This window comes from Aotus nancymaae, unplaced genomic scaffold, assembly GCF_030222135.1.
Source record: "Aotus nancymaae isolate 86718 unplaced genomic scaffold, 86718_ANA_hifiasm-v0.15.2.pri h1tg000115l, whole genome shotgun sequence".
Classification (NCBI taxonomy): Eukaryota; Metazoa; Chordata; class Mammalia; order Primates; family Aotidae; genus Aotus; species Aotus nancymaae.
In genome coordinates this window covers 3,405,006-3,430,314 of record NW_026988530.1, presented here as the reverse complement: position 1 = coordinate 3,430,314, position 25,309 = coordinate 3,405,006, and the positions used below count along the sequence as shown (strand labels likewise).

Genomic DNA, 25,309 nt, shown 5'->3' with positions numbered 1-25,309 from the left:
TCTTTTAAAATCACCTGTTTCTATTTAGACAAAGGCAAATAAATAAATAAATAAAACAAATATTTACTTGTTCTTTGAAGAAATCTTTTTAAGTTTTAATGTAAAGAATGAAATTATTTACATCCAAGTTAGAGTTGACCTACACACATCTTATTCTCAAAGTGAGTAATTTCCTTAGACGTAATGCTAGCCTTAAAATTCCCAAAAGGAAATTACTTGCTTTAATGATAAAATGAAAATTTTTACAAAGAGAAATGGACTTTTTACTTTTAAAAAATTATAATAATCTTATAATAACCCATTTTCTGAAAAGCATATATTAAAAAATTGTTCATATTCATATTGTATAATATACAATTATTTATTATGTTGCTGCTTTTATAAGAATTAATAAACACTGGAAATATGAATTATCATTTAATAATAACTAAAAAAAGAAAATAACTTTATTTTCTTAAAAATAACTTTTAGAGACATAATTAAAATACTTTGCCCAGATCTACTTATAATTATTGTAGATATTTCTAACATAAGTCCAGTAATATGTAAGTAGAAACTAATATAATTCTTTAAGCCTTATGAAAATTAGTATTTTTACTGGTAACTATCTTCTTATTTTTCAATTGTCATAACTTCTAGTTTGGCCAGAAGAAATCAGATCTGAAACATACAAAGCCTAGAAAAAATATATATATGCATTTAAATTTCATTGCTCTCACCTTTGTATTTTGAAGCAAACCAAGAAATCATTTTTCTTTCTGAATTGCATTAGGCTTTTTTTTTTCTCTGTTAGTTTGTGAAGTACTAAAGGAAACATAAAACAATAGAGATCAGACAAGAAAATGGCAGAACTTGGAAAAAGTTATTTTCTAAATAAAATAACCTCCAAAGTTTTTAGTTCCTCTGTCTAGAATTCTGGTACTGAATATTTATGCACAGAATTTTCATTGAATTTTGAAGTCTTAGTTCAGCTCAGCTGAAGTAAGAATCTTAAGGGGATGGCATCTATTCCACTTGAAAAGAATTCACACACATAGGAAAGAGGAATAAACAAAACAAAAAAGAAAAAAACAAATACACTGCAGAAGCTAATAATAAGTACACAAAGTACACAAGTGTATTTATTACATTTTGCAAGCACTTTGTTCTACATTTCAAAAACGCCACCATCAAGCTGTTGGCACATTTATGTACAAAACAGATTAATTGTAATGCCTGCTACAAAGCACTCTGTGAAAATACAAACTCTAATACCAGAAATGAAAGCCGAAAGTGTCAACATCATTACATAAGTTGAAAAGACAGTTTTAGAAATCATCACAAACTGTTAAGACACGGAACTGAAACACTATAATATAGAATTTAAAGAAGCCCATTAATACTTTTGCTGAATATCTGTAATACTGCATATATCAGAAAAATGTTGAACCAGTAAGATAATCTAAGCGTAAAAAAAAGGAAGCAAAATGAACCCCAAATTAATTAGATAATACTACAGAATGTATAATCATGCCACAGATAACCCTGGTAATACCCCTACCTACTACAAGAACTTGTAAAATTACTGATGATGCATGACTAGTCGTTGTACAAAGATTGTTTCACTCAATAAATTTTATTAGAAATGCAGTTACACTGAGAAAGGATTTCACAATGGTCAAATCAGTGCACAATACTACCTAGTTTTATACACTGACAAAAATGTCTTGTCAGGCTACATCATTTTAATAGACACTTTACAGCATTCTTGTAGCATTAGAAATAATCAAAATAAGAGAGTCAAGGTTAAAACAAACACCAAATTTGGTCCAATAATACCGATTGCTTTTTTTAAAATTCCTTTGATACAGGTACTTTTTATAAATGAATATGAATGAATATTCAGTTAAAATGACTTACTTGAAATAAAAACACAAATATATCACTACACTTCCAAACAATACATTCTATAGGGGCCTCTGACCACACTAGAAAACACTACAGGTAAACCAACATACATTGGAAGGCTGCAAGCAAAGCTATTATATTAATGGAAGCCTTTTCAAATATATCATACACATTTTAGGAATAGTTTACAGAGGTGCAATCCATTAAAACTTTTAAAGTAGGTAAAACAACTTCCAAGGGGTTAGTGTGCTTATTTGTAATAAACCACCTTCATAAAGGTAATTAATTTTCCACATTAGCATATTAAAAGTTCCAATCCAGCCACTTTTAAATCACAAAGAGATCATTCTCCAATAGTCTACAGTAGTTATTTCCATTAAAATTGTCTCTATATACTAAACTTTAAAAGGTAAGCCTGGTGTCACAATCTTAAAAAGGCAACTAGCCATGCATTAGCATTACTGTTTCTACATGCTCACAACATAAACATGAGTAATCTGAGAGAAATACCTTTTAAGAACATCAAGAAAAAGTACAATGTTAACAAAGATAAGAAGCACTTTTTTTTAAACCTACTCTTACAAATTTAGAAATTGCACCTTAGATTGATGAAAACGTGAACCAGGGCCTATAGTAACATGGCCACTGATCTTCAGACAAGATTTCCATATTTCGAGAGTCATCGTGATGTCATCTCTGTCTATTGTTCATAATGTACAATGGTCCCTTTGAAGGTTACCTGTAGTTAAACTAGTTACCGAAATCAAAACTAAAGAGTATAAAAAGCTATTTCTTTTTAAAACATAAGAAATAATGCAAAAGGTGTTATGTATAACACATGGGAAATGGTTAGAAATCAAACAGATCTTTGCATTTGACAATGTTAGTATCTTCGATCTTACAGAACTAGTAAATGAGTTTGAGAAATTTCAAAAAAAACAAAAGGCTGGATAGGAGCTTGTAGAAAAGATCTGATTACATCAATTTAATAAATTGGGAAATTAAGTGCCAAACAACAAAGAATTGTACTCAGGTGATTCATAAGTCACCTTACATATCATTGATGAGAAGCACTTTCATTTTGTTTTGTAAAGGTTGGATGGTTGGATGGCCCTTAGTTAAACACCAATGCATTCAAATGGTAGGAAGAACAGGAAGATGCATTTATGTGTATGCATTGAGCCGCTCTTTGGAGCGAGTAGAATGGATGTCATGAAGCTCTTGCTCTTCCTTCGACTTGATGTCTTCATACTTCTGCATCCGGCAGGCGTCTTTCACATAGGCCCAGTTGGCAGACAGAACCATAAGGTAGTGAACCTAATCAAAGACAAAAATAATTTATATCGGAAGTTTGTTCAGTGTCTTCATTACACTTTGTTGTCTGGAAAGAAGTCTTCAAATTATATGTCTTTAAGGAAATGTTTACATGTAAAATGGAACCAAAATTTTGTTAATAATAAAAACAATATAAAATATGTTTTTCACTCCTCCAACTATATCCCACCATATTCTTGGCAGTCTTTTTTTGAATATCTCTTTCTTTTCTTTTTCAATTCTGAAGTAATCCAAGACTAATTATTAATCTTTATGGGATGTTTCCTGCCCAATGTGTTCTCATTTGCCCAAACCATAAACTATACATTTCATGTTCATTATCTATGTTTTATAATCCATAATCAGAAATATTCTCACATCCGTTTGTGCCTAATGATTTGAATTAACTGGAGATCTATTATGCCAATTTAAGAGAGATCATGGAAACCCCCAAATATACCTGTGGATTTATCAGGTTAATTTTCCCTTTAATGAATTTTGTAGTTTCTTTTCTATTCTAAACTATAAGAGATAAAATACTGTGTATATTATTCACAACAATTAGAATAGTGACATTTTCAAAACAGAAGGTCCTGTTTTGTTTTAAGTAATGAAGGTGCTGAAGAAGTAAAGCCCCTTTATTTGACTTGAGTTGACTCAGCAAAAAAAACCCACAAAAAACAAAAATAAATGCTTATTTGTTTTTGTTTTCTTTCTTCCCTCTTGGTTCACAGGGTAGATAAAGCAGTTTTCCACATGATGAATTTTGATGAATAGAAAAGAGAAACTAAGTTGCCAGTGATTTACTTTCTTTGAGTTTTAAAGGGTGGGCAATATTTTAACCCAACATTCAGAAAAATAGAATCCTAAGATTTTGATAATTAGTAAAGAGTACATTGGAGGAGGCAGTCTGGTTCTAGAAAAGTACAGATGGATATAAAGAATGAAATAGCAATTCTAAATAGTGAATATTGTGGCACGTTCAGGTAGTCAACAAGTAGCAAAAAACAAAACAATTTTGACACAAAGATGCAGGGAAAAAGATGCATATCACTATAAATAACCTACTTTTAGAACTTTCTATTTCCTCTGAAGTTTAGAATTTTGTTTAAGGAACAGTGTAAGCCACCTGAAAGCAGGGGCTGTGAGTTATATTCTTGTACATTATGGCATTTACACAGTGAAAGCTTAATCACTACACATACATATATGGATTATATAAGGCTTATATACATAATGAAGTTTATGTGTTTTTTCTTGCTGTAAAATATCAAGTGCTGTGGAAAGTGCTTAGTATGTAGCAGATACACAAAGTAATTGCCAAATAAATGAATATAGTTTTCAATGTTCAAAAACTTTTCATGATATTTGAGAAAATGTGGCCCCCAAATTATTAAATATGTATGAGTGATGTTGGGTACGGTATCTCACGCCTGTAATCCCAGTACTTTGGGAGGCTGAGGCAGATGGATCACCTGAAGTCAGGAGTTCGAGATCAGCCTGGCCAAAATGGTGAAAACCCATCTCTACTAAAAATACAAAAAATCAAAAATACAAAAGTCAGCTGGGTATGATGGCATGTGCCTGTAATCCCAGCAAGTCGGGAGGCTGAGGCAGGAGAGTCGATTCAACCTGCAGTGAGCTGAGATCACACCACTGAACTCCAGCCTGGGCAACAAAGTGAGACCCTGTCTCAAAAAAGAAAAAAAATCTATTTATCTATCTATGCATGAGTGAAATACTGAAAAGAAATTCAAGGTCACTCCAATTCAGAAACAAGTGCTACCTCATGGGTCTTACAGGCATTTCATCTGGTCCTAAGGGGAACACAAGCTGCAGGGCTTATTACCGCCCCTCGCTAGGTGAACAGTGCTTACTGGAATCTGGTGCAATGCCAGGCTGACTTACTTTGTCAGCATGTAGGACTTCCTAACTTCTCTACAAACGAATGGAGTAGAACAGAGTAAGTTCTTAATAAATATTATTAATTACATTACAATTAATATTCTTAAATTCTTAATATTTCTTAAGGTTTTAAGAAGTATTATTAATAATAAAGTCCCTGCTTTATTATTCCTGGTACTAGCAGTATTAGTACCAGGAATAGTAGCAGTAGTTATATTTTACCTGCCTCCTAAGACTTACACTATTATCTGAGCTAATAAATTGGAAATACCTAGGTCAATCATTTAAGCAACTATGGAGTTTTGTGATGACTCTAGATAGAGAAAATAACCCCCAAAGAATGCTTAGTACTTGGAAAAAATAAAAGTTTAATTTATTCTAAACTTTTTGCTTTAAATAAAATTTATGTATAGCTTTAAGTATATGTGAAGCGTAGACTGCTTAAGAAATGCATAATATATAAATTTCTAACAGTTCAAAATCTGTTGATTTGTTTTCAGAGTAAGCATTTTCAGGGAAATTTAAATAGGTATTTTTCACTAGTGTATACCTGCATTTTTAGGCAGAATTTCATATGCACATATATGTAGCGAATACAAACAAATGTTTATTATGCTCCAATTTTTAAAAGATACTTGAACAGACTTCTTGTACCTAGGTATATATTGCTCATACATACCCATGACATTAAAAATTTTTGAAAGTGTGGGAATGGGTGTATGAACACAAAGGTACATGTTTCCTCTGATGTCACAGCCAGCATGTTTCCTCCTAAGGACTATAAATGTTTGATATATCATTGCCAGAACTTGTTGATCCTTCCCCGAGGCATAGGTTAGCATTAATTTTAGGTTAAGAATATAGGGCCTTTGCTTCTTGTTCTATTTTAATCCCTCCAATTAATCAACCAATATGATCTTTATCAGGCATCTCACATTCTGAAACAAAATTTCTATACAAAGGTTTATTGTCACTATATCTAAAAGATTGAGTGATGTTAAAGTAACGAAACATTTGATAATTCATGTCAATACTGACATAGTCAGTTTTATTAAATATATATATATGTCATTTTTAATAAAACAAATTAAATACAAAATAGTTATGAAATCACTAACCGGTCTGACATGGTTTATTAGCACATTAGCATGTTCTCATCATTCTTATTTTTACTCTTTGACAAGAGAAAAAACATTCTTTTTTTTTTTTTAAGAAAGTGTTTCTTTCACCAACATATAAGATAGGTATTGGCACCATAAGGAAAAGAAAGAAAGAAATTCCAATTCGTTCATCGTCTTTCCATATTGACTCAGCTGTCACAGTTGTGAGGTTACTGGGAGTCTTCTAGGGCTCTAGACTACTCATCCTCAAGGATACAAACATGGACTGAAGACCTTGGCTGCAAAAGCTATTACTGATGCTCAGAGTACTCGTTTAGGGTTGATATTTGGCATTCCAGTGGGCAAACTGGAATTCCTGCTGAGTTAGAAAGGAGGAGACTGGTACATAATAGGTCTTCCTCACTGAGTAAAAGCCTGATGTCTTAAAAGAAGATCTAGGGCGAGGTGCAGTGGCTCTCGTCTGTAATCCCAGCACTTTGGGAGGTCGAGGTGGGCAGAAAACAAGATCAGGAGATTGAGACCATCATGGCTAACACGGTGAAACCCTGCCTCTAATAAAAATACAAAAAATTAGCCTCGTGTATTGGCATGTGCCTGTAGTCCCAGCTATTCCAGAGGCTAAGGCAGGAGAATCGCTTGAACCCGGGAGGTAGAGGTTGCAGTGAACAGAGATCACGCCGCTTTACTTCAGTCTGGGTGACAGAGCAAGACTCCGTTCAAATTGAAACTACTGAGGTTTATTTTTTTTTAAATAACCTAATTTGTTTTTCATAAATGACTCTATGTGGCTTTTTAACGTTCTTAGTTATGGAAAAAATGTAAATTAAGGAACTGATTAAATTATTCAGAATGTCACAATGCTATATACATATATGCTACAGAAATAATTTTTACACTTATAGTAATCTAATATCTAAAATCCTAATAAATGACTGTTTTTGCTAATCGTATCAATAGTGTAATAACAATATTTCTTTGGGTTTAGCCTTGTTGTTGACTTACTTGCCCATTATTTTTCCTACTTTTTTTAATCTGATGAAATAAATGTGTATTACATGAACTTCAAACATTAGAGATAGTTTACCTTCTCTACAAGCAAATAGCTCTGGAATTCACATTGAAAAAGCAAGAGCCAAAGCCTGGAGGTCTTACCATAGCAATGACTGCTGCCCCAGCTCCAGCAAGTGCCACAATAAACAAGTGGAAGGTCATGTTCAGCTGCGACGGAAACCACAGAGAATCAAAAGGTGTCAGAATTACAGGTAGAAGAGAGGTCAAGATTGCTACTGTCTTATAAACAAGACTTTGTACACCTTAACTAAAAGAAAGCCTGTGATAAATCACCCACTCCATCAGAACAGATTATTACAGTATATTTTCCCCTTTAAATCATCTAAATCCTTTCAACTTCATCATTATAATATAATGTCATTATAAAGATGAGATAATGATTGACAATGCTGGTTTTCATCAGTAATATTACAACAATATAAGGAGGGCTATGGTCTCGTTAAATATAACTTCATCATGTTTTCAACCTTCATTAAAATGAGATTCTAGAAAATTTGAAATAGTTATAATTTTTATTGAAATATGCAAAGCATATAATTCCTATTTATCCTCTACTCCCCCCGAATAACACAACTACAAGTAAAATTGCCTCTGGAAGAATAAAGGGAAAGGTCATTATAGATTTGGTTTTAATACATTATCCAAATAAAATGAATGCTAAAATTCTGACAAAATTAAAAGCTGTAAAAACACTCACCTCAGTAGATTCACACATCCTCAAGAAATTCTCAGAAACAGTACAGATTTTCTTTTCCTCTCCAATTGTCACAATTCCTACAATGTGTAGAAAATTACAGTTTAGCAGTGTAAATGTTTTGAAGAGTCAAGAGAAAAAAAATGAAAGTTTCTGCTAATCAAATCTAAGCAAGTTCCATTTTGTCTTGTGTTATAACAGAAAACTTCTTTAGCTTTCACTGTGGATAATAACTGTGCATAGAATTATGAATATAATCTGCAAAACTATTTAGCCCTCAAGCAATTTAAGTAATTTCAATCTGAATTCAATTGAATCTCACCCTCAGAATTTCCAGATTCAATTATAGCCAGTTCATTGGTTTGGCCCATTAACGAGATAGTTTAGGCATCACAATTATTTTGGTAACTATGCCCCAGACTGTGCTGAAGTCAGGATCTAAATTTGTTCAGCTAGTGCAATGCTTCTCTTAATCTGCAAAAGCATACTGCCCAAAGGAGCACTTTTCCTTCCTCCAATATTGAAAACAATGCTATTATTAACAGGAAATTAAAAGTTGCTATATCACTTCTATTTACCCCGTTCCAGTTGGTTCATGGACAAACTACGTTAGAATCACCTAGGAAACTGCCAAAAATATGTATTTTTAGAATCTAGCACAAAACTGGTAGATAGGAATCTATGAATATTAGACCTAGAACACTGCATTTTTAAAATGAGCACAGAGGCAATTCATTGGCATGTCTCTGCATCTCATTTTTAGAGAGTAAAGTAACCACGTTCATCTGATGATGGCTCTTTAACTTTGTTTTGAGAACTCCTGAAGTGCTAAACACGTACAGGTATGACAAAATACGAAGTTGAGGACATTCTAATACCTAAGCTTTAGCATTTGCTGCTCTTTATTTAGTTGTTTTTGTTGTTGTTGTTTCATTTTTATGGTTTTTTTGTTTTGTTTTGTTTGAGATGGAGTCTCACTCTGTCACCCAGGCTGAAGTACAGTGTTGCCATCTCAGCGAATTGCAATCTCCCCCTCCTGGGTTCAAGCAATTCTTGTACCTCAGCCTGCAGAGTAGCTGGGACTAAAGGTGCATGCCACCACACCTAGCCAATTTTTCTATTTTTAGTAGGGATGAGTTTCACCATGTTGGCCAGGCTAGTTTCAAACTCCTGACCTCAAGTGATCTGCCCACCTCAGTCTCCCAGAGTACTGGGATTATAGGCATGAGTCATGGTGCCAGGCCTTCTTTATTTAGTTTTAATATGTATTTACATATTCTTAGGTTCATGGGATATCATCAACTCTCCATCTCTTACAGAGCTGCTGCTATTATTATTTTCTCCCTTGCCAATGGTTTGTGGAATCTGTTTCAGTGTGAAAAAAGTCTATTTGCAGTGAACAAACACTTAGATCCCTCTCTACAGCCTTTCCTTTCTGCCAAGATGGTTCCAAGGGGGTGTAAAATTTAAAAGGGTTCTCTAATGAGATTTCCTCCCTAAGATATTTACCGTTATTGAAAAAGCTTTTGGGTCAAGGCATTATCTCTTCATGGTAATACATTACAGACTTCATTCTGTGGGATATTTATGTTGTGGTTACATTTCCTTATCCATTTCTCAATTCACATTTTCAACAAAAATCTAGAAAGTGTTAGCCTAACCTTATTACAATTTCTTTCCTTTCATTTCTACTTAAACTCTCTCAAGTCAGATTTTGCCCCATCTCCCCTCCTTGGAAATGTTTCTTATAAAGATCACTAATGACTTCCAAGGATTAATTCTCAGTTATCATCTTCTTGCAAGTTGGCAGTATTAAACACAGTGGATCCCCACCTTTTCCTTCACGCTCTCTTCGTTTGGCTTCTAAAATCTACAGTCTTCAGTTTCTGCCTTTCTGATATCATTGGCTCATTCTTCTCACTTCGTTGTCGGTTGCCTCATCTTCTCTCTGACCTCTTAAGTTGGAGCTTCCCCCCCTTCACTCCTTAGCCCTCTTTCTTCCATGCATATCTCATTCAGTCCCAGATATTTAAAAATTATCAACAACTGCTAAATCTATGTGGCCATCCCATATCTCTCTTCTCAAATCAGGATTCATATATCCAATTTCTTATCTGACAATTCTATTTGGATTTCTAATAGGTATTCTTAAAAACTTCTGCAAAACAGAACTTCTGCTCTTCTTTGCTGGCTCCACTCCCAAGCAAACACTTCTCATAGCCTTGCCTATCTTTCTTGATAGCAAATCTTGTCACTGGCTCAGTCAAAAGAAATTCCTCCTTGAATTATCTTTTTTTCCCCCAAACCCTACGTACAATCTATCAGGAAATTATTTTGCCTGTATGTCCAAAATACATCCATAATCAGACCAATTCTTCCCACCTCCCTTGCCATCTCATCTCCTGATCCAAGCCACCAAAACTCCCACTTGGATTACTATAATCATTTGTTAACTGGCTTCCATGCTTCTACCCTTTCTAAAAGACATTCTTCAAGTAGCAGCCAGAATAATCCCTCTATTAGTCAGACCATGCCCTTTCTCTGCCAAAATCTGTAATGATTCTCTACGTCCCTCAGAATAAGGCCCCAAACTTACAATGTCCTGTAATGTACTCATCAAGATGGTACATGCCAGGAACTCGTAGACTTCATCTCAATCTTTTGTCTACTCTATTGTTCTACTTAGGACTCACTGGCTTCCCTGTTGTTTCCTGAGGAGCCAGGTATCATATTGCCTTGGTAACTTGCACTGGCACTTCTCTCTGACAAGAATATTCCCAGAGCTAAGTTTCTCCTGTCCTTTAAAGGACAACTACTCAGTGAAGACTTCCCAGATCATTTAAAAAAATACTATTGTTACAGTAGGTAGTTAGTCAGACATGAATAGAGCAAAAGAGTCCCCCAACTCACTGCCCACTGAGGATATCAGGCCACCATCAGGTGATGGTCAGGCAGTTGTTAACTGTGTCTCTAAAATAATAATTGGTCATAGCTGGCTCCCAATAAAGAAACACCTGAAGCTGGTGATCGGCAGCTTCCTGATATGAACTCAGGAGTTGGAAAAGCGGGCTCAAGCATGCACACTAAGAGGCAAAATGGCAGAGTGTAACTGATATATGACCTTCCTCTAAGGACACTCAAATGATAAGTGACAAACACCTCAAATGAGCATGTGCGCAACTCCAGAAAACACACCGCACATGGGGCCCCTCCCAAGTGCTGGCCAGCCACTACATATGCAGACAGCCCACCCCAAGGGAATAGTCAGGTGAGAAGTATGCAGGACCCTAGAAGAATGCCAGTGTATAAAACCACAAGCCAAAAGATCAGACAGTTCACTTATCTCTGAAGTCAGTAGCCTGGTCCTTTTCCAAGTGTACTTTACTTTCTTTCATTCCTACTGTAAAACTTTTAAATAAACTTTCACTCCTGCTCTAAAACTTGCCCTGGTGTTTCACTCTGCCTTATGCTCCTCAGTTACATTCTTCCTCCCGAGGAGGCAAGAAGTGAGGTTGCTCAGACCCATATGGATTTGCTGCTGTTAACATCATTACTGAACCTCCAGTACTCCTGATGCTAGATGTATATGTGTCTACACACACACACACAAAAAAAAAAAATAAAGTTTTTGTGATAAGTGTACTATATATAACAAATATATAATATATATTAAAGTTAATTGTAGTTTAAAAATCAAGATATGAATAATATGAAGCTCTAGAAGTGAGCATGTGGAAGATGAGCTGCAGGGTAAATTTGAAAGCCTGATTATCTTGTATCTTTGTCTATGAATGGCCAAATTGGTCACACCAAAAATTAAGTAAGTTATTCTAATTTGTATCAATTTTTCTAAATGTTGAATATATATATATATATATATATATATATATATATATATATATAACCTATGGAAAAGTTTTAGCTAAAAAGTGCAGACTACATTTTCATTGTCTTCAAAGCAATTAGAAGAAGAGGCAAGATCACCTGAGGTCAGGAGTTTGAGTCCAGCCTGGCCAACATGGTAAAACCTTGTCTCTACCAAAAATATACAAGAATTAGCCAGTCACGGTGGCGGACACCTATAATCCTAGCTGCCTGGGAGCCTAAGGCAAGAGAATCGCTTGACCAGCTATTAGTAGAGACGAGTTTCACCCTGTTGGCCAGGCTAGTTTCAAACTCCTGACCTCAAGTGATCTGCCCACCTCAGTTTAAAACAAGAGGCGGAGATTGCAGTGAGCTGAGATGGCGCCACTGCACTCCAGCCTGGGCAACAGAGCGAGACTCCATTTCAAAAATAATAATAATAATGATAATAAGCAAAAACTAGGCAAGAGAAGCATCAAGAACTTGGTACAAGGAGAATTGGGGAGAACAGGAAGGACTTGATGCATTAAAGTTGTAGTAACAGGCTTTTTTAATGCTTCATATTTTTCAAGCTAGCTAAACACAAGTAATATATTTCTGACATTGTAAGAATTGTTTGTGCCTGAAATATGACAATTTCGGAGAAAACAAAGCATAATGTGTGTACACAGTTACTAAGACTTTCATCACCAAGACAATAAAAACCTTTGGCCCTTACTGGACAGTTGAAGTATGACTCCAAGCGTTGTAAATCCCTATCAAGAAAATTGTAAATGAGACTTGGAGGTAAAAGCAGAATGAACAGATACTTAAAACATTCTGACATCTGATAGGATGAGATATAAATATTTCCCTATTATGAAATATAAATGCTTAAATTTAAAATAATTTATCATTTACATTGCTAGGTTTAAAGATAATAGAATACCAGTATACCAGAAGCAGGTTTCAAAACGTGGGTGATAAGAAACTTCTGTGAATTAAAAGAACTTGTTCTAACCCAATGCAAAGAAACTAAGAACCTTGAAAAAAGGTTTGATGAAACGTTAACAAGAATGGACAATTTAGAGAGGAATGTAAGTGAATTGATGGAGCTGAAAAACACAACACGAGAACTTCGCGATGCATGCACAAGTTTAAACAGTCGAATTGATCAAGTAGAAGAAAGGATATCAGAAGTCGAGAACCAGCTCAGTCAAATGAAATGAGAAGACAAGATTGGAGAAAAAAGGATGAAAAGGAATGAGCAAAGTCTCCAGGAAATATGGGACTATGTGAAAAGACCTAATTTACATTTGATAGGTGTACCTGAATGTGATGAAGAGAATGAATCCAAGTTGGAAAATACTCTTCAGGATATCATTCAGGAAAACTTTCCCAACCTGGCAAGGCAGGGTAATATTTAACTCCAGGTAATACAGAGAACACCACAAAGATATTCTTCAAGAAGACCAATCCCAAGGCACATAATTGCCAGATTTATTAGGGTTGAAATGAAGGAGAAAATACTAAGGGCAGCCAGAGAGAAAGGTCAGGTTACCCATAAAGGGAAACCTATCAGACTTACAGCAGATCTCTCAGCAAAAACCCTACAAGCCAGAAAAGAGTGGGGACCAATATTTAACATCCTTAAAGAAAAGAACTTTCAACCCAGAATTTCCTATCCAGCCAAACTAAGCTTTATAATCGAAGGAAAAATTAAATCCTTTGCGAACAAACAAGTACTTAGAGAGTTCACCACCACCAGGCCTGCTTTACAAGAGCTTCTGAAAGAAGCACTATACATATAAAGGAACAACCAATATCAGCCTTTCCAAAAATATATCAAAAAGAAAAGAACATTAACACAACGAAAAATTTATACTAACTAATGGGCAAAACAGCCAGCTAGCATCAAATGCCAGTATTAAAGTTATATATATATTTTAATCGGATAAAAAGCCAAAACCTATTGGTATGCTGCATCCAGACCCATCTCACATGCAATGATACACAAAGACTCAAAACAAAGAGAAGGAGGAAGATTTATCAACCAATCAGAGAGTAAAAATAAACAAATAAATAGAAAGCAGGAGATGCAATTCTCGCCTCTGATAAAGTAGACTTTAAAGCAACAAAGAGCAAAAGAGGCAAAGAAGGACATTACATAATGGTAAAAGGATCAATGTAACAAGAAGAGCTAATGATTTTATAGATCAACGAGACAGAAAATTAACAAGGACATCCAGGACTTGAACTCAGACCCGGAACAAGTAAACTTAATAAACATTTATAGAACTCTCCACTTTAAATACACAAAACATACATTACCACCTCACACCTACTCCATAAGTGACTACATAATTGGAAGTAAATCACTCCTCAGTAATCGCATAGCATTTCATAGGTTTAAATGAAATATTGGTTGGCTGCTCGTTTGTTATTTTCTTCCCTTATTCCTTCCTGTTTACATCAAGTATAATTTTTGGTATAAAAGAGGTTTTCAATACCCATTACTAAACTGCATTCTAGCCTGGGCAAGAAAGCAATACTCCCATTCTCTCTCTCTCTTTCTCTTCCTTTTTCCTCCTCTTTATTCTTTTTCTTTATTCTTTCTCTTTCTTTCTTTCTTTTAAAAAAAAAAAAAAAAGAAAATACCAAATAGCCTTTCTAATGGTAAACATGACCAGTGCAGAGGCAGGAAGCCAGCTTGTGAACCCACAAATGATTATTAAAAAAAAAAAAAAAAAAGAATACCAGTATATCTTCTAGAGACCACCCACCTCCCCTGGCTCTGGGGGGCTTTTCTCCATTTTCAAAGTCAGCAACAATGGATATTTTCAAACCCTTCTCTATAGTCCGAGGAGATTAGCAACCTTAATTCCAACTGTGACTTTATTTTTATTTGTTTGTTTGTTTATTTTGAGATGGAGTCTCGCTCTATTGCCCAGACTGTAGTGCAGTGGTGCAATCTTGGCTCACTGCAACCTCTGCCTCCTGGGTTCAAGTGGTTCTCCTGCCTCAGCCTCCCGAGTAGCTGGGACTACAGGTGCATGCCACCATGCCAAGCTAATTTTTTTTTGTACTTTTAGTAGAGACAGGGTTTCACCGTGTTAGCCAGCATGGTCTCAATCTCCTGACCTCATGATCCTCCCATCTCCACATCCCAAAGTGCTTGGGATTACATGCATGAGCCACCACACCCAGCTCCATCAGTGACTTTAATTTTCCTTTGACATGTCACCTAACATAGGAATACCTACACATAGGATTAGCCTACACAAGAAAAATATAACAAAGATTTTATGAAATGAATTATTGAATTATCTAGCAGAAGTGAATATAGTTCAGTAATTAGCAATGACACATAAACATACAAAAGAATTCCTATTAGGAGTGTATGTATCTAATTTTTATGCAAACATTAAGTGTCTTTTGAATGGGGTAGACCTAGGTCAAAAGTGCTATTTATTTCTAGTTTCAACACTATCTTCTGTTAAATCTTGGACAAATAATGTAATATTCCTAGGTCTTGGCTGCCTTCTCTAGAGAAAGTATGATGGGCCAGCTTCATGATATAAGTGTCAAACTTTATTTTATATTTTTTGTCATGAAGATTTTTTTCTTTAAAATTGAACAATACTAGCACACAACACAATTGTTCCTTAAATATTTGTTAAAAATGAAACCAGCCCAACTGTCCCATAGAAATGATATTTGTGGGTTTTTGAACAAATACAGAAATTAACCCCCCCAGTCTTAAAACTTGAAATTTACATTTGTGTCATCTGAGCTCCTTCTTCAGGAAACCCATCATCAGGCAAGGGACTGAAACTCACCAGATCATCACATTTAGACAATGAGAGGCCAGGCCTTTCCTTCATGGTTGCCTCCTTACTCCTCAATTCCTGTCTTACATTCCTTATCCACTATATGACCCCCCCCCTTTTTGGTGGTTCTGAGACAGATTTGAGACTGATGTCTCATCTACCTCGGCTGCAGCACCTGAAAAAGACTTCTTCCCTGGCAATACTTTCTGTCTCAGTGACTGGCTTTCTGTGTGGCGAGCAATGTGACTTAGATGGATTCCCTGCTTTCAGCAACAAAAATAGTGTGAGCAAATAATTGAGATGAAATCCTACTGAGAGGTGTTTTATGGAAATAAGATAAAAACAAGCTGCTGTCACGTGTGGGTGTGCTGAATAAGAGGTAGGATTGGCCAAAAGTCTAAAAGAAGCCCTACCTACTTTCTCTCTATGGTTGGCTCTTAAGTTTTATCAAATCTTGAGGTTGTAATGGAAGAAAGTTTTTTTTAATTTATTATACTTTAAGTTCTGGGATACATGTGCAGAACGTGCAGGTTTGTTACATAGGTATACACATGCCATTGTGGTTTGCTGCATCCATCACCCCGTCATATACATTAGGTATTTCTCCTAATGCTATCCCTCCCCTAGCTCCCCCATCCCCAACAGGCCCCAGTGTGTGATGTTCCCCTCCCTGTGTCCACATGTTCTCATTGTTCAACACTCACTTATGAGTGAGAACATGCAGCGTTGACTTTTTGTTCTTTTGTCAGTTTGCTGAGAATGATGGTTTCCAGCTTTATTCACGTCCCTGCAAAGGACATGAACTCATCCTTTTTATGGCTGCATAGTATTCCATGCTGTATATGTGCCATATTTTCTTTATCCAGTCTACCACTGATGGGTATTTGGGTTGGTTCCAAGTCTTTGCTACTCTAAACAGTGCCGCAATAAACATACAGGTGCATGTGTCTTTCCTCAAAGATCTAGAAATAGAAATACCATTTGACCCAGCAGTCCCATTACTGGGTATATACCCCAAAGAGGAAAGTTTTAAACCTTGCATCTAGATGACATAATGGGGATCAGTTTTAACCTTTCCTCATATAAAGTTATGAGGATAAACATCTAATACATCCAATGTAATTGAATCACAGAAGATATCATTGGAGGATAACAAATCATAATGAAAACATACAAAATACAATTATAGTTATTTCATAATACATTTTGAAATACAGAAAATCCTAATATGATATGCTATCTACAAATTCTCCAACGATATCAAGTAATGTCTCTGCCTTCCACTAGAACTGTTTGAAATGCATACATGTATTACGTGTATGGAAATGAATAGTGAGATGTGTACTTCCACTACGCAGGTATGATGGCCATTACAGGCTGAGAGTTCAAGGTAGTTTAAATACCTGGTCTCCTCTAAAATAAAAGACAACATCTATATACAAAGGAGACAACTTTGCAACAAGGGAAATTACTTTAAAGCATATTCTTATCTATTCAGTTGTCTTTTTGATGAATATTAGTAAATTCTGAACTGATCCTAATACAATGTTTGAGGAATGGTTCTCTTCTGATGCTTTTTGATAATAACGTGGTTGTATGCATACATTCAGGAGTCTTATCAAGATATATAATCTGGAGGGCAAATAAATACTATACAGCAATAGATTTTTGTATTAAGAGCTAAACAGAAAGTCTTAATAGCTCATATAAAGGCTGCATAACATCTGAAAAGTGCCTCCTCTTTCGCATCCACAGAAGAAAAGGCACATTTGGATAAATCTCGATAACTATGTTGTAAACATTAGTACACCTCAAAGACTAATTTTAACCACATATATATGCTTTGTGTAATAGGGAAACAAATAATATAGCACATTTTAAAAAAAGCAATCAAGGTTATGAACTAATGAAACTGAAATAAGGTTTTTGACTTTGAGTTGATGCCATAATGGGATGAAACCTTTGGAAGTTGGGATAGGGTGAATGCATTCCACACAAGAAATAGATGTTTATCTTTGGCGGCCAGAGGGTAGACTGCAGTAGGCAGAAAACAGCCTCCCAAAGATGTTCACATCTTTGACTCTGTACCTGTGTTGGAGTATGCCATGAAGGGGAATTAAGCTTGCAGAAGAATGGTCAGGGAGATGCAATTTTGCTGGCTTTGACATAAAATGAACTGCCACCATGATAAAGTAAAGATGTAGAAAAAACTGTAAAAAAGTTTGGGGAAAAAAAAATGACCTTGGCTTTCAATATTGTATTTGTCTCGTATTGCTGCTATAACAGATTGTCACAAATGTGGTGGCTTAAAGCAACACAAATTTGTCTCTTACACTTCTGGAAGACAAAACTAAAATAAAAGGGTCATCAGGGCTGCATTTCTCTGGAGGCTCTAGAAGCAGAAGCAGTTTCCTTTCCTGTTCCAGCTTCTGCAGGACACCCACATGTCTTGGCTCTTGGCCCCTTTTCTCCATCTTTAAAGCCAGCAACACTGCATCTTTCTGCCTTTTCTTCTGTAGTCCCTCTCTCTCTGACTGACTCTCTCTTCCACTTTGAAGGACCCTTGTGATTACACTGGGCCCATCTGGCTAATCCAGGATAATCTCCTCATTTTAATCAGTTGACTAACAACCCTAATTCCCCATTGACAAGTAATCTAACATATGTATATGTTTCAGGAATCAGAATGTGTATATCTTTTAGGATCCTTTATTCTGTCTTCTTAACAGACTAATGGTTTACTTAAGCTGTGGAGTAGAAAAGAATTGTGCAGAGATTCAGGACACTCACCTTTCTATTCCAGCACGGCCTGCTGCTGGGTAGCTATATCCCTGGAAAATTATTTCATTTCTTAGAGCTCCATTTCTTTGAGACCAGACAGCTGGACTGGTGATAAATGAAGTCAATTTATAAAATTCTATGACTCTATGACATATTCTGTGCTTAATGTCATAAGGAATCCTATCTACTCAGCAGTATAAGTCTCAATACTTTAAGTGAAATTAGGTTCATTAGGGGATCACAAGCACTTGAGTGCATTGAGAATTAAGTTTTTTTCTTTTTAAAGTTAAAAATATTAAGAGGGTCTATTTATCTTTTACAAAGGATTATTTTTTCTCTCTTTTAGAAAGCAGACTTGGGAAATTTTTAAATATTATTTTTCTAGAGTCTCCCAATATTTTTTCAGTTTAAAACCTGATTTGATAATACCGAAGACCTTATAATCTTACTTAACTATTTGCATTTAGTATACTATAAGAAATGAAATGTTTCTAATCAGAGCATGCTAATCTCTCATGTATTTTTGAATATAAACAATCACATTAAAGAGAATCTGACCCTCCATGTATTCCAGTGGTAACAGTTTCTTAAGATAAACTGAAGCTTTGAGAGCAGGGTTAACAGATTAACAGTAAAAACAATCTCAATGTGTCTTAGTTAAAATTGAATTTCAGATAAAGAACATATCATTTTAGTATAACTATATGCCATACAATATTTGGTGCCATACTTGTCATAAAAAAGTATAGCTTGTTTATCTAAAATTCAAATTTAACTGGGTGCCCTGTATTTTGATCTGGCAATCCTACCCGAGAGGCTAATCACATATTTTCCAAATTTAACTTTTAGGATCAGCAGAACAAAAGGAAGACTACAATGACAAAGGGCTGAATGCAGAGCCACGGCTTTTTGAGCAGTTGTTCTATTGTGACCACTAGCAGCATTTGCTGTGAGCTCCTTTTCTGATATTTATAAGGGATTTGATTTTGAGCTCCTTTTCTGATATTTATAAGGGATTTGATTTTGAGAGTAAAATTTCCCCAGTGTCCACATTCCCTCTCACCAAGAACTGCATCCATAAAGCATATCTTTCTGCTTTTCCCCTGTACCCATGTATATATATGCATTATCATTATATAAGATTTTAGCCTTAAATAAAATTAACCAAAGAGAACTGCTGAATTGTTTGGCAACTCTTTGATTTCACTATTTATTTATTTATTTATTTATTTATTTATTTTGAGATGGAGTCTCACTCTGTCACCTGGTCTGGAGTGTAGTGGCACCATCTCAGCTCACTACAACCTCTGCCTCCTGGGTTCAAGCAATTCTCCTGCCTCAGCCTCCCAAGTAGCTGGGATTACAGGCAAGTGCCACCATGCCCGCGTAACTTTTGTATTTTTGGTAGAGACAAGATTTCACCAGGTTGACCAGGCTGGTCTCAAATTCCTGACCTTAGGTGATCTGCCTGCCTCGGCCTCCCAAAGTGTTGGGATTACAGGCATGAGCCACTGAGCCCACCTGATTTCATTGTTATTAAATGCAAACTAGTGTAGTGTACTGGATCACATTAGAGGGGGGCTGAAGGCTTCATCTGCTAGATTGGTGGGTGAGCCACTGTTCTGAACACACAGCTAGTTAGCTACCCCATAATCTACTTAGAGCATACCCATAAAGCCACAAGCCCTTCATATCCTTGCTAGTGAAATGTTTCCTGCTTTTTCTGAAGAACGAGAAAACTTTATTAAAGAAAAACGCTCAGTGTCCCCAAGTGCCAGTAGATTGGCTTTTAATGTCTGTTCAGAGAAAATATAATCCATTTGCAAGTGTGGATTTGCATATCGTTTATAAATTCTGTAGCTCCCATAATGTCACACATGACAACACAGAATCTCAAACAGTCTGACAGATTATACTCTACCTTTCCTCTTTCAGCTCAGTACTAAGTTTTAATATGAGAGACAGTTGACTTATGAGCGAGAACAAAGCCTCTGATTCAACCTGCGTTGCCCACGTTTGAATCCTAGCTCTGTCAGCTGCTAGCTGTATAACCTTGGATAAGTCACTGAACAACCTCACTGTGCCTCAGTTTTGTCATCTACAAAAGAAGAAAACAGTATTGCCTACCATACAGAGTCATGAGAATCAAACAACGTGACACGTGTAAAATACTTACAATAGGGTCTATACATGGTAAACCCATATATATAACAGTACTATTATTACATGATATTTTAGCCCTAGATGAAAACAACCAAAGCAGACTGCTGATTTATTTAGCGTTCTTCGTTATGGTTATTATTAAACGCTAGCTAAGATCCCGACCTCCCATTTCAGAAGACAATGAATTGCGTCCTTCTTAGGTGAACTTTATAGTAGATTTGACATTTTGTTCAGTTTATTACGGCAGAATGAAAGTAGAATGCAGACATCATATTGAGTTTAGAAAAGAGCAAAGGAATCAAGAAAAAGAAACCACACTTCTAACCTGCCAATACCAGGAAACGTGATCGGACATCCTGGTCAATATACATGTGTGTAAGTTGCGATACTAACTTCCATTCACCCTTGACTTTCTACTTTAAATTTAAAGGGAATAGTCTTAGCAGTAATACTTTGATAAATGTATCTCTGTAGTAGAAGAGGTCCTGATAGTTCCAAGTGATCTATAATATTTTAGAGGTAGTTTTGTAGGTAACACAATATGGGTTGGTGTTTTACAGTTAAGAGATCCAATATCCACCTACCAAACTGACGAAGGTCCAAGCAGAGATTTGCTCCCTCCACTAATGTGGTGTTCCGGCAGATGGTCCACAGATTAAAGTACATGTAAACTGGCAGTGAGGTGAAAGCTGTGACTCCCAGCCAGGCCAACATGAACAGGTATGTCAGCATAATGAACTGCAAAAGAGAAAAAAATGGAGAGAGAAAACATAATCTACCAAAGAAGAAGAATTTTGTGTTTAATCTGCAAAGCTCCATATAGAAGGTTTATAGGGATACAGTACCCAAGTCAATATCACAACACCGCTGATTTGCAGCACAGGAGGTTGAGAAATAGTGCGTATAATGGGTTAAGTGAATAAACCTGCTGGAAAATCATATCTTGGCAGAAGTTCTGATGTACAAAAAAAAAAAAAAGGAATTCTCCTGCATTATAATGCCTTCTCATCCATGTATTTAACTTTAAAATCTCATCAAAGATTATTTTTAAAACTTTAGAAAATATTCCTGGGTATTTAGAAAGTATTCACTTTGCAAAGGGAATTCGGGAGAATTAAAAGTCTGTCAATAAATTTATGTAGGAATAAACTGTCACCCTGTCATATCATAAATATTTAAGCTATTTAGCCATATTTACAATTAGCAAATATGGTAATTCTCAAATCACATTAGTATATAATATTAGTGTGTATTCTTCTTTTTAAAAATTTTTATAAACTTGTCTGTTTTATGCATGTTAATTTTACCTTTTATGTATATAGTAAAATATTATTTTAATTTTCAAAACAAAGTTTTAAAAATATATTTCAGAAACGTTTTAAATATTTATAAAGTGTATAATAGGTGTCCATGTATCCTAGATAGAAATGAATAAAATACTTAGTTTAAGCATGGATTTACATGAAGTTTTAGTTCACACATCGTATAAATGCTGAATAAAAGGACATGTTGATGTATGTATTAGTGGATGAATAGTAGGCATTAGATAGAAAAATGTCTGAAATATAGCCCCTGGACACCAAAAGCTACATTTCTATAGATACACGGTTCTTCTGAAATTCAGAAGCACACTTTGATCAAAGACTGGAATTGATTCAGTAGTGCATTCTGGCTTAACTTTTAACACCTCAAGTAGTCACATTTTCAAAATAGCAATATAGTATATAAATAATAAATATACTGAATGAAACTTGATCTTTTATTCAACCCTATTTATCCCTTTTGTGATGAGTTATTAGCCAGATTTTACCCCATGATTTAGGTGAAATCTCAAACAAGTCAAACTTATTCAATAACTCTCATAATGTATACTAAAATTAGCACTTTTGAAATAGTAAATTTGGAATTAATGCCATGATAGAACTTATGCACCTATATTAAAGTTATACTGTGATTAACATAGAGATTATTGGGATTAAGGATAGCAAGGAATTCATAAAACAAATATAAAGAAAGGCAGGATATGAAGCCAATGAGTCCTGAGATCAGGCCCTTCCATTAAATATGTTACTAATTGGGAGGCCGAGGCAGGTGGATCACGAGGTCAAGAGATCGAGACCATCCTGGTCAACATGGTGATGCCCCGTCTCTACTAAAAATACAAAAAATTAGCTGGGCGTGGTGGCGCATGCCTGTAATCCCAGCTACTCAGGAGGCTGAGGCAGGAGAATTGCCTGAACCCAGGAGGCGGAGGTTGCGGTGAGCCGAGATGGCCCCATTGCGCTCCAGCCTGGGTAACAAGAGTGAAACTCCGTCTCCAAAAAAAAAAAAAAATATGTTACTAAATGCCCCAGTACTTCAGAAACCCAGAGCACTGTTTCTTTGAGATGGAGTCTCACTTTGTCACCCAGGCTGGAGTGCAGTGGTGAGATCTCGGCTCACCACAACTTCCGCCTCCTGGTTTCAAGTGATTCTCCTGCCTCAGCCTCCTGAGTAGCTAGGATGACAGGCATGCACCACCACATCCAGGCAATTTTTGTATTTTTAGTAGAGAAGGGATTTCATCATGTTGGTCAGGCTGTTATAAAACTCCTGACCTCATGATCCACCCACCTGGGCCTCCCAAAGTGCGGGATTACAGGCATGAGCCACTGCGCCCAGGCCCTAGAGCACATATTATCAATAATATTGAAATTTGAAAACATGTTTTCAAACACGTTTTCTAATAATATTGTTTTATCTCATGTCAACTGTTACTTCCTTTTTGTCTCTCAAATGAAATGCTAATAGTTGGAGCCAACATCTGTCCCAACAATATCCTTAAACTAAGATTTGGCAGACATATTTAAACCTTATACATCCAAGATGAAACAAACCCTGTCCTAAGAATATTAGCAAATAAAACTTGCTGAATATTAATTTATTTAAATCACCAAAGGAAGGAGAGTAACTATCATTAAAAAGGTATTTGTTTAAAAATCAAAGTTTACATTCCTTTTAGAATTATTTTAGTCTTACTGAACAAATACTTATGAGCCTAAATATGAAGAGAGATTATGGTAGGATTTCAGCCGTGTAAGGCAATAACACTTCCCCCTTATTTTACTGATTAAAAGAATAAAATAGTCCAGGTGGAAATATAGACAATATTTGGTCTTGAGACATAATTGGCTGTATATGGTAAACCTCGTGCTCATCTCCTCCAGAGGGAAAGGATAATAATAATAATATGATTATTATTATTATTTTGAGACGGACTGTCACTCTGTCACCCAGGCTGGAGTACAGTGGCCTGATCTTGGCTCATTGCAACCTCCGTCCCCCTGGTTCAAGGGATTCTCTTGCCTCAGCCTCCCAAGTAGTTGGGATTACAGGAGCCTGACACCACACCAGGCTAATTTTTGTATTTTTTTAGAAGAGACAGGAGTTCACCATCTTGGCCAGGCTGGTCTTGAACTCCTAACCTCATGATCCACCCACCTCAGCCTCTCAAAGTGCTGGGATTACAGGTATGAGCCACCGCACCCTGCCAATATTAATATATTTAAGTGGTCTTTATCCTTTCTTTCTGGACTGTGGAATGTAGCGCATCAATAAATGAAGTTCGCAGAACAGTAGAAGGGTTCGCTCGGAATTTCTCCCCTCTCAAAGGGCTTCCCTTCCCTATCACATCGTTGCTTAGGCACCCAGGCTAAGTGAGAATGCTTGCTAAGTATCTGAAAATGGATAATCATACTCCAAGTGAAAATACCCATTCACCTCTAGTGCTAATAAACTGTATGATATAATGCAGGTCATTTTCCATCTTTTGCCTTTGGATTCTAATATATAAGAGGTAGAAATTTATCTTTCTATTTATTTAACAAGCACTGGAATGCCACTTGCTGTGTTCCTAAACATCACATCACATGTTTATAGCAACAAAAGAGGGTCTTCTGGCATACTGATGAAAGGCACAGGCTTTTCAACTGGCTTGAATCTAGTCTGCTCTTTACACTTCTGTTTCTGCCTCTGTAAAATGGAAATAACTAGAATGGCAATCATTAAAAGCTCTGTAGACAACAGATGCTGGAGAGGATGTGGAGAAATAGGAACACTTTTACACTGTTGGTGGGAGTGTAAATTAGTTCAACCATTGTGGAAGACAATGTGACAATTCCTCAAGGACCTAGAAATAGAAATTCCATTTGACCCAGCAATCCCATTACTGGGCATATATCCAAAGGAATATAAATTGCTCTATGGTAAAGACACATGCACAAGTATGTTTGTTTACAATAGCAAAGACCTAGAACCAACCCAAACGTCCATCAATGATAGACTGGACAAAGAAAACGTGGCACATATAAACCATGGAATACTATGCAGCCATAAAAAACGATGAGTTCCTGTCCTTTGTAGGGACATGGATGAATCTGGAAACCATCATTCTCAGCAAACTGACACAAGAACAGAAAATCAAACACTGCATGTTCTCACTCATAGGTGGGTGTTGAACAATGAGAACACATGGGCACAGGGAGGGGAGCATCACACACTGGGGTCTGTTAGAGGGGACTAGGAAAGGAGCAGTGGGGGCTAGGGAGGTTGCGGATAATATGGGGAGAAATGCCAGATACAGGTGACAGGGGGGATGGAGGCAGCAAACCACATTGCCATGTATGTACCTATGCAACAATCCTCCATGATCTGCATGTGTA

General features: G+C 36.0%; 1 protein-coding gene across 4 annotated transcripts in view; it reads right to left on the bottom strand.

The window, feature by feature from the left end:
* Positions 1-1,094: 1,094 nt before the first annotated feature.
* The window catches only part of GPM6A (glycoprotein M6A), a 379,591-nt gene continuing 355,376 nt past the window's right edge, over positions 1,095-25,309 (bottom strand). For all 4 annotated transcript variants that reach the window (XM_012454691.2, XM_064371043.1, XM_012454693.2 and 1 more), the window contains exons 4-7: positions 21,194-21,347; positions 7,996-8,072; positions 7,380-7,445; positions 1,095-3,204 (exon numbers count right to left, since the gene is read on the bottom strand). In XM_012454691.2, coding sequence (XP_012310114.2) covers positions 3,052-3,204; positions 7,380-7,445; positions 7,996-8,072; positions 21,194-21,347 — 450 coding nt within the window. In that variant the 3' untranslated portion in view covers positions 1,095-3,051. The remainder of the gene's footprint in view (positions 3,205-7,379; positions 7,446-7,995; positions 8,073-21,193; positions 21,348-25,309) is intronic.